Raw genomic sequence first — 15851 nt, 5'->3', positions numbered from 1 at the left:
TTAATAAGTTAAAATTTTAATATTGGCGTTGGGTACTCTCTTCCCTCGGGGATATTGAGCTTTGGCTTGAAAATGATAAAATCCCCCCGATTCTATCCGGCATTTGCCTTCCCTCTCAAGGAAACATACCACAGAAAAACCTTAAGAAAACACTCAAATTTCCGTCTTTTCCTCGGGGAATGTAAAATATGCTTTACCAAAGTCAGTGACCAATCCATCGAAGAAAATTGAAAGAAATTGCCATCTGCTTCTCAGAAACAGGTTTAACTTTGGCTAATCTTGAAAGAAGATTTCCAACGGAGAAATTCTACAAAAAAAAAAAAAAATGGCTCGGTAGAATGTTGTCTCGCCATGCCAAGAGAAAGGCTTGACTGATATATGATATGTATAGTTCTATATTATATTAAGATATCGCTGCCGCCGCTGCCGTGTCAAGAAACCCGAACTTAGCCGAAGTACCCGAACTTGCCTGAATCTATCCGGAAATACCCGAACCCAACCCACACACACGCACACAAAACCCTGAACCTACTCGAACTTAGCTAAAGTTACCCGAACATGCCCGAATCTATCTAGAAATACCCGAACCTAGCCTACACACTACACATACCGAACTTGAGTTAACCTATTCCGAACTGATCCAAACTTGCCCGAATCGCAATAGCGGTTGGTTGGGAGGGGAGAGGGAAGGCGGTAAGAAGTCAGATTTTTGTACGTATAGGGATGTATATGTATAAAAGGTTAAATGTTGAATCTCTGATTCCTAGATGGATGCATGTACTGAAGGTGAAAGGACAAGTCTTCATAGGTATTACCAGGGTCGGATTACTCAGCACGTCAACCACGCTATGACGTGGGGGCGCGAGCTGTCTGGGGGGCGCCCGGTTGTTATACGCTAGTGTGACGGTCTATTACGAATAACGTTGATGGCTGGCGTGGTTGGTATTAAGGACAGGATAAGAAGAGGGGGGGGGGGGGGGGGGGGGGGAGCAGAAGGAAAAGGTGTTAGGTTAGGTTGGTAGGTGCGGGGCTTCAGAGGTGCTGGAAGGAGAATGGCGCGAGGAGGTGAAGGAATTGGCGGTGCGATGTGCGGAAGGCGAGGAAGAGGTTGAGGAGGGGGGGATGGGAAGTTGTGGGCGCTGGCGGGGTCCCAGGATTCTCGACGGGGGTCACGGGGGTCCGGGGTATAAGCCACGCGGGATGGGCCGTGTTGGTTTCCGGGTCGTGCAAGCCTCTACGAGGCTTCGCTCGCACGGAATTCGGGCGCGGGGGCCCGGGGAGGGGGAGACTAGAAGGGGGGGGGTGGCGGTGGAGAGGGAGAGAAGGGAAAGAAAAAAAAAATAGAGGCGGGGAGAGAGAGCGAGAAGGGTTTGGGGGGGGGGGGGGTTGCCAGGAAGAGAGGAAAGAGGATAGGCAGAGAGAGAATAAAGACAAAAATCCTACAAAGGACTGGTTGGTTCGTTTTGTGATTGTCTTTTTATTGAGGCTAGAGCCGAGGGTGTAGTGTTGCCGGTGGTTTGACTGCTCAGCGTATCTGCCGAAGTGTTGCCAGAGTGTCTTCTCCCGGCCGGCAGCCGTAACCTTATAGGCCGGCGCGGACCATGGAGAGTGGCTGGTCGGCCAAGTCGGCTGCGCAGTGCGGCGGCGCGGGCATTTACGCTGTGCCTAGGGCTGTGCGCGTTTTGCATAAGATTGCACGTAAAATTGCCCGCGCCGGGCCCGTTCGCACCTTTTGGGCCGACTCTAGCACGTGAGCGTCGGGCCAAGGGTTGCGTTAATTCGAGCTTGGAGTCCTGAGTAGGCTCCGGACATATTGCTTGCGTTGTCATACGATTGCCCGCGACAATTTTCGATCTCTAAATCAAGTTCTTCCAGAGCAGTCAATACAGCTTCTGATAGTTGTTCTGCTTTATGACCACAATTCGGTATAAATTTGAGAAATCGCTCTCTGGGAATACCCGTTTCATCTACGTAACGAATTATGAAATATAATTGATCTATATGAGATAAATCAGGCGTTGAGTCCACGCTGATCGAAAAATATTTGGCAGTTTTAATCGGGGACACAATTTTTTGAGTGAATTATTTCGCCGTGATTTTAATGAATTCGTCACATATTGTTTTCGAAAGATATGAGACAGATCCTCTATCCGCGTTACCGTGAGATTCGATGTGCGCTGCCAAAAAAGGATCGAATTCGGAAATGAGCTCCAAGACCATCATGTAATTACCGTTGCGTAGAGAACCAAATCGTTCATCGTCTCCTCTGAATGGTAACCCGCGCAATGATAACCCTTGAATAACTGCGACGACCAGTTTAAGTACATTTTGCCAATACCGTATCTCGCTATTTATCTGCTCTTCTAAACGCATATGAATATTTTTTGCGGATTTACTTTTTTCTAAAAAGGAAATGACCTTAACGCATTGATAAACGTTATTCCAATCAGAATAACATGTTGTACGACTTGTAAGAAGTTGCGATTTACCAAAAAGCTTGCAGGGTCCGCAAAATACTGCCTTTGCACTTTTTGAATAAATTAAACATGAACGAACTTATGTGCTACCATTTGAAATTTATATGTTAGCTTCTAATTAACTTAGAGACTCGCTCGAAACGGCATTCTCCTCTGTTGACCTTCTCTTGCCAAGAAAAAAATATATTTTTCGTTTAAATTCAAATCCGGCTTGACGAGGATCTTCCAGCTGAGTCATTGTTTTAGCGAAATTTTAACTGTTTTTGAAAGGCTCTCAAATCTACAGTTTTCACTGTCGAGGGTTGACTAACTGCTGATAATTTTGATTGAGGTCTAATCTGTCAATAACTGTCCTACATTTCATTAAATGCTTCTGTTTCTTTAATATATAACAGTAGGGGCTTCGCCCCTGCGCGCTTCGCGCGCCAACCCCATTTCGGCGCTACGCGCCTCGTTGTTCGGCGCTTCGCGCCTCTCTATTTCCTTACGCATTGTCTAGTAGACAGGCGAATTCCTTCATGTTGATTTGATGACGGGTTTGCACTTGCTGTCCACTTCAATTCCTTCTGTGCTTACTTTTCTTTTTTTCATCAATCTAAGCTTCCATTAGTTGGTTGAAAATTGGTGTTCCTTCTCTATTGATATCGATCTATCTCCTTGACTTGCTGAATTATTTTTGCTACCGCTCTGCTCGTTATTCTCCAAAATCACCTTCTTTATATTATTTTTTTCTCTATATGTTTGTTGCTGTTCACTCCGCAAAACACCTCTTTCTCTTGTGGTTAACATAGATCCTGGTCGTCCTCTTGCTTGGTTAAAGGAATATTTGTTAATTATTATTCTCTGGCTTGTTTGGTTATTCGCACTCACAATTTCATTTTCCTTTTTCTTTTGTAATACGTCCGACCATCCACCGTCTCCATCGCCTTGGCTGCTGGTTGAAACTCCTTCTTTCTGTTCGTTGGTTGAAAAGCCAGTATGATATTTTTTGTTCGCTTCCCTATATTTTCGCTGCTGTTCTCGTCGTCTAATTTTTCGCTCTTCTATTTTCATCACATTGGTTGGTCGTCCTCTTGATTTATTTTCCAAATCAATAATCACAATCGATTCTTCTAATTCTTCGACACCCTTCGTTGAATTATTTTTACTACCGCTCTGCCGGTTATTCTCCAAAATCACCTTCTTTACACTATTTTTTTCTCTATATTCGCGTTGCTGTTCATTCCGCAAAACACCTCTTTCTCTTGTGGTCAACATCGATCCTGGTCGTCCTCTTGCCTGGTTATACGAATATTTGATGGATATTATTCTATGGCTTATTTGCTTCTTCGCACTTACAATTTTATTTTCCTCTTTCTTTTGTGATACTTCCGACCATCCACCATCTTCATCGCCTTGTCTGCTGCTTGAAACTCCTCCTTTCTCCATTGTCATTGTAAATCCGGGCTGTCCTTTTGACTGTTTGGTGATATATTTGGATTTACTATTATTTGATTGTTACTTTTCATACTTATTACTCACTATCTGAATTTTATTTTGGTTCTGCAAGACATCAAAGTGTCCACTGTCTCCGTCGCCGGTGAAGCGTAGCGAGAATTGCGTTTCATTTTGTGATCCGATCCGGTGTGGATGAATTTGTTCTTCGCGATACACGATTAAACATATCTTAAAAATGTCCGCAGCTGCATATATTGCATTTTTATTCATATGTGATTTGTAATCACCAGGTGACCTTATCACAGCACCGTTTGACTCATTACCTGTAATAAAACCCGCAAATGTAGACCAATTGTCCACTATATTTGAAACGATACTCAGTCTCACCTCTGCGTGTCGATCTTGAGTGCCGTATACACAATACGCCAACGCGCAAGAAAGACAATCCCCGTCGGGAATCATCTTGATGATTTTCGTTTGCATGTTCATTTTTTTGCGCGTCGGAAACAGATACCTATAAAGATATTTGTCAAAGACTGTCATAAACAGCCGATGACAACTGTCAAAGGGTTTGCTAGATGCTTTTTGTTTTGTTTTCGGGATCTCATCCCACCGCCAACTTCATGCGTATACTATTGTTATTATAATCTTTTTTTTACTATTGTTATTATAATCTTTTTCTACGTTCATTTGTTTGAAACTTTTTTATTAGATAGAGAGATAACCACAGAAAGCCAGTCTATTTGTGAAAAATCGCTATTTTCTGACATCGGAACGCATCTAACCATGTACAACAACATGACCTTCGAATGACCTTCGGCTCCAAAATTCATGAGTAAGTAATAGAGGTGGGAATTCGAGGAGAATGAATTGTATCGGCACATTCAATACTTCTTTCACGTAATTTATTCTATCAAGTACTCTAAATGTTGTCGATTAACCTGAAATCAATCAATCGTAATGATTAATCCAAATCTTAGGAACGGCCTGAAATTTTAGTATGGTGTAAAAACAACCTCCATGGACCGACTCACAAAATTTGAAACCGATTTACCGTCCCGTTTGGAAGATATTTGCAATTAAAAATCGATCTTTTTGCACGCGCGGCCTATACCTAACACGCAAATTGACGGACTTTGTCTACATTTTTTATGATAGCTCCCGAACGGATTTTACGACTTCATTGAAAAATCACTCGCGTGTTGAGTACTACTGTAGGATTAATTTAAAAAAAATATATATATTTTTCACCGTTTAGTTTCGAAGATATCGATTAATGAAAATGAATAATCTTACGCGACGGGGAACGGAGATACGATCAGCTGTGACGAAACGGCAACAGTGTACGGCGGCAGGGAACAGATGCGCGCGTCGTAAAAGCCGCGATAGTAAAATTTTTCGCAGGTTTCAATAATTACGACAAGGATGGAAAATAAATTTGTTCTTTTAATCAATTAAATTTCGTTTATTTATTCGTATATATTGTGTACTATTAATGTATATTGTGTCATATATACTATGGTCGTGTGTGTGAATATACAAATGAATAGAATATATATATATATATATATATATATATATATATATATATATATATATATATATATATTGTGACGTGGATTTTTCTGCACCTCGGTTACTCGGAGCAAATAACCGGGAACTTACCGCGTGCACAATAATTTGGCGTCCACGATGTACCCTGGATCTAAAACAATATCGCAAAGTTTTTGTTGAGCGCCTGGCGTGATTAACACGCCTCGAAATCATTAATACGCTATTCCTCGGGCATATGCTCGATAGCTCAGTACCGCGGAGAGGGGAGGGGTAATTTTTGGAGAGAGAGAGACACTCGAAATACACACGCTATTTAACAAAAGTAAAAGAAAATCTTATATTTCATAATAGCGGTGATACAAAACCAAAGAAAAATATAATTCAAAAATCGCTCATCGCGAGTCTAAAACTAAATAGAAAATTACACGTAACCTACTCTATTTCTTACTCTAATGAGCTCGCGGCTCCCTAACTAAAACGTCACTCGACGATCGCAACATCCTCATGCGCAATTCTCAAAACGTCACTCGACGATCGCAGCATCCTCATGCGCAATTCTCAAAACGTCACTCGACGATCGCAGCATCCTCATGCGCAATTCTCAAAACGTCACTCGACGATCGCAGCATCCTCATGCGCAATTCTCAAAACGCAAATTCGCCATTTGTTCTCCATGGCGATGATTGCTCGAAACGAAACTAAAACTAATTATTCAACGGTGCGCCGTCAGGTCTCGCAAACTAAAACACCATGCTCAAACTTCTCGTCTCAACTGCTGCGCAACGCAACGGCAATTTCGACTATACATCGCCTAACCTCGACTAAACACTATCTTAACTAAACGTAAACTTAACTAGGTGCAAGCACCACTATATTTAACTTTAACTAAACACAAGCTCAAAGTAACTCAACTAAACCTACATTATCTTAACTAACGGGTACGGAACTCAATGCAGGCGCAACTAAACGTAACCTAAACTATACGCAATCGCAACGCATCCGAACTTAATTTTTTCCAAAATTCTCCAAAACGTTACCCGCTAATCCGAGCACTCCAATTCGGTGCTTCCCGACCTACTCGAGAGGTGACACAAAAAGAAAACGATAACGCGGCTCGACCCGATACAGCGAAATTCGGCTATACTTGATTTCACTAACGAGAAAGATTCAACTAAAACCCGTGACGCTACTCAACTTTTTCAGAAACTCAAAATTTACTTTACTCTAACTCGCGGACTCAGGCTACGGTCATCAAGCAAGAGAATCGGCAAAAGAATTTCGAGTACTTTTCTATAACGCAAATCCAAAACGGCTATCCGTTACTCGGCAAGCCTTTTCACAATTATGCTCGAAATTCAATCGCGGGGATAGAAGCAGCGCTTACCTTCTACATCCTTGCAACCCCCTTTCCATTCCCTTCGCGATTTTTGGGCGACTCCATTGCTTCGCGAAACTCCCCCAAAACGCGACTACTAATCACGACCGCCAGAACTAGAGTGGTTTCAAAAACCTACCACCTGCCGCAACACGGATCTCGATACGCCATCCCACACGTGACGTCATACCCCCAAGAATACGCAATAATCGATCCGTCATCGATTTTGTCGATTGCGCAACTCGACGCGCACCTTCGATCGCATCGCTGCGCAGAACTTAAAGCTAGCTCGCAATCTCGTCCTCCGCGCAGCTCCATGACGTCTTGGCGGTGAGCGTGGTGCTCCCTCGTCGCTAGTCGGTCCGTCGCAAGTTCGCTGGTCAATTGTTGGCGGGTGGAAGGGGAAGAGGCTGCGGCGCGCCGGCCGCCAGCGGGAATCGCGTCCACCTTGGATTCCCGCGATGCGGGGATCTGCGTCGGCTCCCCCTCCGCAGCCTCGACATCCTTCCTTCGCAATTGTTGCTAGTCCGCCATTTCGCAATTTCTTCGAATTCGGTGTCGACTTCTTGCCTGATGCCGTTGTAGCTCGAAAAATAAAAAAAAACAAAAAAAAAACTGAAATATCTTACACTGGTCGCTAAAGTGTCCCCTCTCGTAGTTTCGGATGCGTGACTCTAGTCCTGGCGCTCTTTTCCAAAAACTTCGCGACTCAATTTCGGAAATTCCTAAATTTTTGGTTCCGCCCAGGGTTCAAGGAGCCCCTTGTAACGGGCATCAAAAATGCCACGTTACAATATATATAATGGTCCTATGGAAGTTCCTCTGGATTCTTTCGGAGTTGATAAAGAATAACCCAAAAGTGTTTCTCTGCAAATAGAGTGTAGAAACTCCCTTATTTATTAGTTAACAAATTATAATGACATTACATAAGTACATAGGGATAATATTAACGATAGCCTCACCTGCAAATAGAGAAACGACAATTAAGGTTATATTTCACTCTATTAAAATTACGTTGTCTCTTCCCTGTTTGTTTACGCGAGACTAATCGTTCGGGATACGTCTCCGATAATCCCTCATTATCGGTCACGAAAATAAGGTGACGTAGAGGGGGGCGCGACCTATTTAGACTTAGCGACTGTATACTTTCGTTACATATATATATAAAAACAAAAATTGCGGACAAAGTAAAAATAAATTCAATGAATAGCTTTTTTTTTTAAATACTGATAACGATAATAAAATTCTTGTCAAATAAAAACTTTCAAATAGAAATATCAATTATTGATGAACAAAAATTAACGCTTGTTTCTCAGGTGTTCAACAACGGTCTTGATTATTTTTTTTCACTTTTGTAAAGCGTTAGTTTCATGTATATTGTGTCATATATATTATGATCGTGCGTGTCGAATATACGTATATAAAAACAAATATTGCGGACAAAGTAAAAAATAAATTCAACGCATACATTTTTTTTTAACATTGATAACAATAATAACATTTTTTTTCAGATGAAAACTTTTAAATATAAATGTCAATTACTGATAAACAAAAATTAACCCTTGTTTCTGAGGTGTTCAACTACCGTCTCGATTATTTTTTTCGCTTTTGTAACCCGTGGTTTATTTGAGATCGTTTTCTCCGACAATAAAGATTTTATTCCGATGTCGCCATCTTTCGCGTACACCTCTTTTAAAATTTCATAATGAATTCCGGCTCCTGATATTTTCAGAATCATTTTATTTGATATCACGCCTTTCAAATATTTTAGACTTGGTGACAAGAGTTTCACCATTATCACTTCTTTATAAAGCTTACAAACTTCAAGAAACATTTCTTTTTTGGCAAAAGTATCACATAGTTTCTCGAGAGTTTCAACATCGAATAGGGCTTCATGAAATTTATCGGATGTTCCGAAATTCAATAAGTCGCGGGCTAAAATTGGTAAATTGAAACTTTTTTTTTCGGCTTTTCGTTCAGGCAAAACTTTTTTCATCACAGTCAAACTATCTGAAAACCCTGCGATATTTTTAAAACTCTCGATCATACCGTAATCTATTATATATCGCAGTAAATGAGAGGAGTCGAACGATGCATTATGAGCAACCAAAACGCATGGCTTCGATGAAAATTCGAGAAACTGTTGAAATGAAATTAGAGCTTCACGAGGCGCAATTGTGACTACTTCTTTGCTGTGGAAATACAGTTTTCCTCCAACGTATTTCAACCCCGTAACCCGGGAAGCATCAGCATCAATCGACTTGGACGGATGGAGATAGACGCTAAATGTTGAATTCTCAAATTTTGCTGCGATTTGTAAAATTTCTGAGTCCTTCGAGAACCCAGACGTCTCCAAATCGAAATATATTATATTGCAGCTGTCTACCGATACTGCGATGGTTGGCAAAATATCTAAGAGAAGTCGAAAATCAACAGTTCCCCTGCTCTCTGAACAAGAGTTGATGCCGCAGTTAGTTTCATATTGAATCCCTTCAGATTGCTCCATCGACTTCCTGGAGGCTTCTTTTTTTCGTGCCAATAAATTTCTTCGAGCTTTAGTTGTTGGTAATTTTGCCTTCATCGCCCGTTTTTTTCTTTTTGTGTACAACACCTTCGCGAAAGATGCAGTGTGCTTCCCCGGTGATACATTCAATTTCGAGTTGACGTCCATGATGTGCTTTTCGCCTTCGTTTTTTGTGCATACAGTGCTAGCTAATCGGTAGTCCCCTGATTCGCTCAGGCTGTATCAGCAATTTTTAGGTGCTTTATGAGCCATTATATTGTTAATACTTTCATTCGCTTGACGGGAAGCAGCAACACAAAATTTTGCAGCATTGTCAGCATATTTGCCAAATAGCTCTGAAAGCTTGGTGTATAATTGCTGATTTTTCAGTTCAATTTTATGTGTACCTTTACACCAAACTCCACAATTTTCATGCTGGCCAAAAACATGCTCAGGGATATTGCGAATAGTTTTCCCTAACTCGGCACTATGTCCTTTATTTTGCACAAGTGCGTAAGAAAAACATTTTTTCAAATGAGGAATGACTTCCTTGTTTCTCGTTTCACTGTAACCTTTTCGTAGTTCATACAAAGCATTGGCAAAATTTTTCTTCAAATGATTGCTGTCTGCGAGTTTGAAGACTGTTTGAAGATTTCCCTGTCGTACTGCTGCGATCGTTGAACTATCCTCGTCCCCTATCAGAACTCTCACGTTCAGCCCGATATCTTTGAGAATCGAACTCTCGTTGACTAGAGCGGCGCCTACGTCAGACTCCATCGCCTTCGCACTGCCGCAAAAATTTTGCCTACACTCGTGATCAGATTTGCTGTGGCCGTTGGTACACATTCTACATTTCCGATTTCGCACTGCAAAGTCCAGCACTTTTCCACTCAGAAGACCGACAATCATACCATAGCCATTTAAACTATTGTAGCTTCGGCCATTGCCCCGCTTGCTCCAGCCCATATCATAGGAAACGATGATATTCACGATGTTCCCTATTGCTGTGTCAAATTCCTCTCTTCTCCTTTCATCATCGTCGATTGTTTGAGGATGAAGGTTAGGGTTAGTGAGAGAGCCGAGGGTCCGCGCGAATGGATAAACTTCGTCGGCTATATCTAGTGGCCTGATAACGAAAAGAACGATAAGCATTTTATTCCAATTTATTGTTTTTTATCATCACCATATATATATATCTATTACATATGCCATTATGTCACTGTTGCAATAGTTTCAACAGCGAAAAGTTATATAAAATTTTCCACCTTGTAGTCGAACTCTACGTTACAAATTCTTTAAAATATCAAGTATAACCATATTTGTTATTTAAAAAAATATCAATTTACAGATGGATTTGATTCTCACCGCTATATACAAATTTAATATAATTACAATAAGGGATTCATAAAAAGGGAGATGGAGTGCCACGCTGATAAAATGTTATGCTCAACGCAGTGAGAATTTATCATTTCACTGCAATGAATATTGACTGCGATGACACTAAATCTATATCATTTCACCTGACGCAGCAATAAAATTGATTTTACAAAATTTCTTACAGTGTTGTATACCATAACTATTTCCTCTACAATATCTGTCACCGCAGTGAGAATTTATCATTTCGCTGCATTGAATGTTGACTGCGATGACACAAAATCTAGATTCCTGACGCAGCAGTAAAATTTATTTTACAAAATTTCTTACAGTGTTGTATACCATAACTATTTCCTCTACAATATCTGTCACCGCAGTGAGAATTTATCATTTCGCTGCATTAAATGTTGACTGCGATGAAACAAAATCTAGATTCCTGACGCAGCAGTAAAATTTATTTTACAAAATTTCTTACAGTGTTGTATACCATAACTATTTCCTCTACAATATCTGTCACCGCAGTGAGAATTTATCATTTCGCTGCATTGAATGTTGACTGCGATGACACAAAATCTAGATTCCTGACGCAGCAGTAAAATTTATTTTACAAAATTTCTTACAGTGTTGTATACCATAACTATTTCCTCTACAATATCTGTCACCGCAGTGAGAATTTATCATTTCGCTGCATTGAATGTTGACTGCGATGAAACAAAATCTAGATTCCTGACGCAGCAGTAAAATTTATTTTACAAAATTTCTTACAGTGTTGTATACCATAACTATTTCCTCTACAATATCTGTCACCGCAGTGAGAATTTATCATTTCACTGCATTGAATGTTGACTGCGATGACACAAAATCTAGATTCCTGACGCAGCAGTAAAATTTATTTTACAAAATTTCTTACAGTGTTGTATACCATAACTATTTCCTCTACAATATCTGTCACCGCAGTGAGAATTTATCATTTCGCTGCATTGAATGTTGACTGCGATGACACAAAATCTAGATTCCTGACGCAGCAGTAAAATTTATTTCACAAAATTTCTTACGGTGTTGTATGCCATGATAACTATTTTCATTACGATAACAGACATAGTGGAGTTAATTATTGAGATAAGTCACATTTGCAAAAATTACACGTACGTTTTTTTTTCTCAACAATAAACACTGAAGTCACAATAGCAGCTTGACCGCAAGTTAATACTTGGTGTCGAGGCGCTGGAAAAAATCTATAGCAATCCTGCATTCCAGTATGCAAAGGTGACACTGCGAATGAACTCAGATGCTAGTGAGAGCTCTTGCGCCGTCTCAGTCTTATCCACTGGGATGTAGGATTGTTATAGAAATATTAGATTGTTGTGAAAACTTACAATTCCTGGCACAATCTTTCCATATTCTCTATAACTAATTTCTTTTCCTCTTCAGCAGCTCTACGGCAGGAATCTTTCGCAGCAGCTTCCAATGCTGGTCCAATTTCTCTTTCATATTTTTTAAAAACATGGGACCCGATGGTTGGGATGTTTAAACAATTCAATAATTTGTTCAACGCCGTTTCTCCAATGCCAGAATGAACTGCACCTGTAAAATGCATTTTGATATTAGGCATATCCTTGGCAGGTTAATCCGTTCTTCGAATTAATTTCTATATTTTGCACAATTGAAAAAATAACTCACCCAATACAGCTTTCGTATTCACATGAGCGTGCGTCTTATTTTCCAACGTTCCGTGTGTTTTGCCTGTGCGTACTTGGGTTATAGAACAACACTCGTCGCAGGCAATGTGCAGAATTGAGTTCAATCCCATTCGCGTTTCTTTCACCGCTTTCCTCAATAAAATATCTTTTTTGCAGCGAATACACTTCAATTGTTGGGCCAGATATTCTAAATCGACGATTCGGCGCCCTTCGACAGCAAATTCTTGTTGCCGATCATGGAGGTTATGTCCACTGTCCTCTCGTTTAGCGGCATTCGCTCGACACATGGCGGAAACTGCTTTTAGTTTTTTATCGAGCACTTTTTTCTTCACAAACTGACCCTTGAATCGCGTTTGGGTTGCCATTATCAAGAGTTTTTTTTCACAAAACAAATATAACTTTACAGAACTCTGACACTTTCACGTTGGACGCTACTATATACTGAAAAATTGCGATGTTGCCAAGTTTACAGAGGCGCTCTCTATATGTGTAGGGGCCCTATCCATGCATAAGGTGTGATTGTGTAGGACATGAACAGTGTACAGCATCGCCAAAAGTTTGAGACAGGCAGCGCCACGTACGTATGAGATCTTACTGTACACTGCGGTCGAAACTTTTGGCTGATACGTGTACATACAGAACTACCTTAAACACTTCACTATTAGCTACAACGTTGACAAACACCGTAGATTGCGTGAGACTGATTCTGTCTCTTTTGAACATGAAAAATCTTTGTTTGATTATTGAATCCAATTCGGAATGCTTGAGAGCATTAACTTGAGAGTACTTCTAGCCTTATTTGCGAAAATGCTTACGCAATTGGAAAAAATTGATCAGGTGTTTTGTTATGGCGAAGCGAGGCAAACTTAGTGCATGCATGTCAGCTCCATGCAGAAAAGTATCCAGATCGAGTACATCCGACTCGTCCTACTATTGACAACGTCATTAAATTATTTCGCGAAACAGGCAGTGCTCAACGAACTAAAAAAAATCGGGTCAAAACTCCAACTCATGAAGGGGCAGAAGTCGCTGTTTTGGCTGCCGTGAGAGTGGATTCACGTGCTAGTTCGCAACAAATTGCTAGATATTCTGGTATTTCTAGATCTAGTATTCTGCGAATACTGAAACGTCGTAAATTTCACCCATTTCACATTTCACTGCATCAGGATATTAAAGAATAGGATTTTCAAAATTGTCTCAATTTTTGTAATTGGGCACAATGGTCATTACAGAACGATGAACGTTCCTTCGAGAATGTTGTATTCAGTGATGAGTCTACTTTCACAAACCATGGCGAAGTCAATATGCACAATATGCATTACTGGTCGGAAGAGAATCCGAGATGGCTTCAAGAGGTCGTTCGCCAGCGTCCATGGAGTGTAAATGTGTGGTGTGGCATACGGAAGAATCGAATTATCGGTCCATTTTTCATTGATGCAAAACGAAATGGACAAAAATACGTCGACATGTTAACTGGCCAGTTATCGAAATTATGAGAGGATACCCCATTACAAGATAGTCAACTGTTGTGGTATCAACACGATGGTTGACCAGCAGATTTTCCATATGTATCACGTGATGTACTGAACAAAAAGTTTCCCGGAACATGGATTGGTTGAGGAGCACAAGTTTGTTTGCCCGCTCCTTTTTCTGACTTAACACCTCTTGATTTCTTTCTTTGGGGAATGATCAAGGATATTGTGTACCGAGACGTCCCAATAACACCGGAGAATATGAAGGACCGTATCATGAATGCGTGTGCAAGTATTACTCCGGAAATGATAAGCAGAGCAAAGGAATCCTTGATTATGCGTATTGACAAGTGCGATCAAGTTGATGGACAACATTTTGAGCACTTGATACAATAAATTACGTGAAAGAAGTATTCAATGTGCCGATACAATTCATACTCCTCGAATTCCCACCTCGATTACATAATCGTGAATCTTGGAGCCGAAGGTCATTCGAAGGTCATGTTGTTGCACATGGTTGGACGCGTTTCGATGTCAGCTTGCTTGTACTGAGTAAGAAAATAGGTATTCCTGTTTGAAAAATCATTGCGACCATCGAAATCTCATGTGATATGACATTTAGATGACATTCACTTCCAAAACTCATTTTCCTTCTTTAAATACAACAATTTTTCCATATGACACTTTTCCGTACAATTGATAATAACCCCGTTATTCGAAATGAAAGAGGTAAATGGACCACCTGAATATTTATGTATTTATTTTATACATTGTAATCATATTTCATACTCTATACACTAGGATGCAGTAATTATAAAGCTGCAGCGTATACTAAGGTCTAGGCTTTCAGCCCCACGGAAGCGTGTCGCATGTGTTGTGAAACACGATTCACTTGTCATCGTTCCAGCTTACGATTAGTGATACCTCCTTCTGTTCCACAGTATATACTTCATGCTTTTGACTTGATATCAGATTATGATTTTTGATCAAATGATTATTTTGTAAAGCACATGCCAACTAATAATTAGAAGTTGTTGTTTTTTATATTGACCCTTCAACCCCTTTGGCACATTTTCTTGTCCTTGTGATTTCCTAAAATTCGGAATGAATATGGTTTTGCTCTTAATCCTACAAATTCTTACATTATTCTACCATTGTTTTCGTCTTTCATCAAACCGACGACTTTTTTATTTGCAAAAGGTATTCCGTAAACGTTATCGAGTAGGTAATAAGACGTATCGAATTTTTGTAAGTCCTTTTTCATACATTGGTATATGAGTGGAAATCGTGAATATAGGTTTTCGAAAGATTCCATGCTGAAGAAGTCTACATACAAAGATTTGTTTAGTTGTACTTTTCTTTTACTCAATTGGACTATTATTGTCTTTGTAAAAAATAGTGCAGCTATGGAAATTTGGTTTGGCTATAGTAGCTCTAGCACCATATTTTCCATCATATTTAGTGATCAACCTGATATCTGTGGATTTCCAAACATTTTCCATTTTTCTGCCGAAAACTGCATTATTCATTAGTTTATGGAAACTTTTTTCGAAATCATTGTTTGATCTTTTCTGTAGATCGGTATTTAAGGCTATGTAATTTACTAGCCATGGTGTTTGCCTAAATTTGAGAACTCTGTGAATTTTTACCAACTTTAGACATAATTGCCAACATTGTTTCATAACGCGCACTATTAGTTGTTGTAACAGTTGGAGAAATATCGAGTGAACCGTTATTGACGGTCTCTAGCGACAGGGTCATTCAAAACGATAGGTTAATTTCGTGCTATGGCTACGCCGGAATCAACCAATCGTTTTAAAGCTAGCCTTGTCTTTTCTTTCACTGGAAGGAGGCATTTTCTGGGTACGAATATTTGTTTTTTTTCGGAAAAATGATGACAAATGACCACAAGAATACTCTTCAACGTTAGTGAAAGTCCTGCCGATAGGGACGGATTTG

The 15851-nt window shown here is 40.1% G+C and overlaps 2 protein-coding genes across 6 annotated transcripts in view; one reads left to right on the top strand and one right to left on the bottom strand.

Annotated features, from left to right (window-relative positions):
* LOC124177821 (two pore potassium channel protein sup-9) overlaps positions 1-15851 on the top strand; it is an 854038-nt gene that overhangs the window by 114008 nt on the left and 724179 nt on the right. The window lies entirely within an intron of this gene.
* LOC124178789 lies at positions 10677-13038 on the bottom strand. The gene is made up of 2 exons (XM_046562477.1): positions 12401-13038; positions 10677-12304 (listed from the first exon to the last, which is right to left on the bottom strand). The coding sequence occupies exons 1-2, from the start codon at positions 12783-12785 to the stop codon at positions 12093-12095; spliced, it is 597 nt and encodes a 198-aa protein (XP_046418433.1). The 5' UTR covers positions 12786-13038; the 3' UTR covers positions 10677-12092.

This window comes from Neodiprion fabricii, chromosome 1 (genome assembly GCF_021155785.1).
Source record: "Neodiprion fabricii isolate iyNeoFabr1 chromosome 1, iyNeoFabr1.1, whole genome shotgun sequence".
Taxonomy (NCBI): Eukaryota; Metazoa; Arthropoda; class Insecta; order Hymenoptera; family Diprionidae; genus Neodiprion; species Neodiprion fabricii.
The sequence above is the reverse complement of the archived record's forward strand: the minus strand, read 5'-3'. Positions and strand labels throughout refer to the sequence as shown.

What these genes read in the sequence shown, in the direction of transcription:
- LOC124178789 (XM_046562477.1), bottom strand. Translation starts at nt 12,785, where the DNA reads ATGGCAACCCAAACGCGATTCAAGGGTCAGTTTGTGAAGAAAAAAGTG. An exon ending in GAATACGAAAGCTGTATTGG is followed by an intron (nt 12,305 to 12,400) that starts GTGAGTTATTTT and finishes TGCATTTTACAG; the next exon opens with GTGCAGTTCATTCTGGCATT.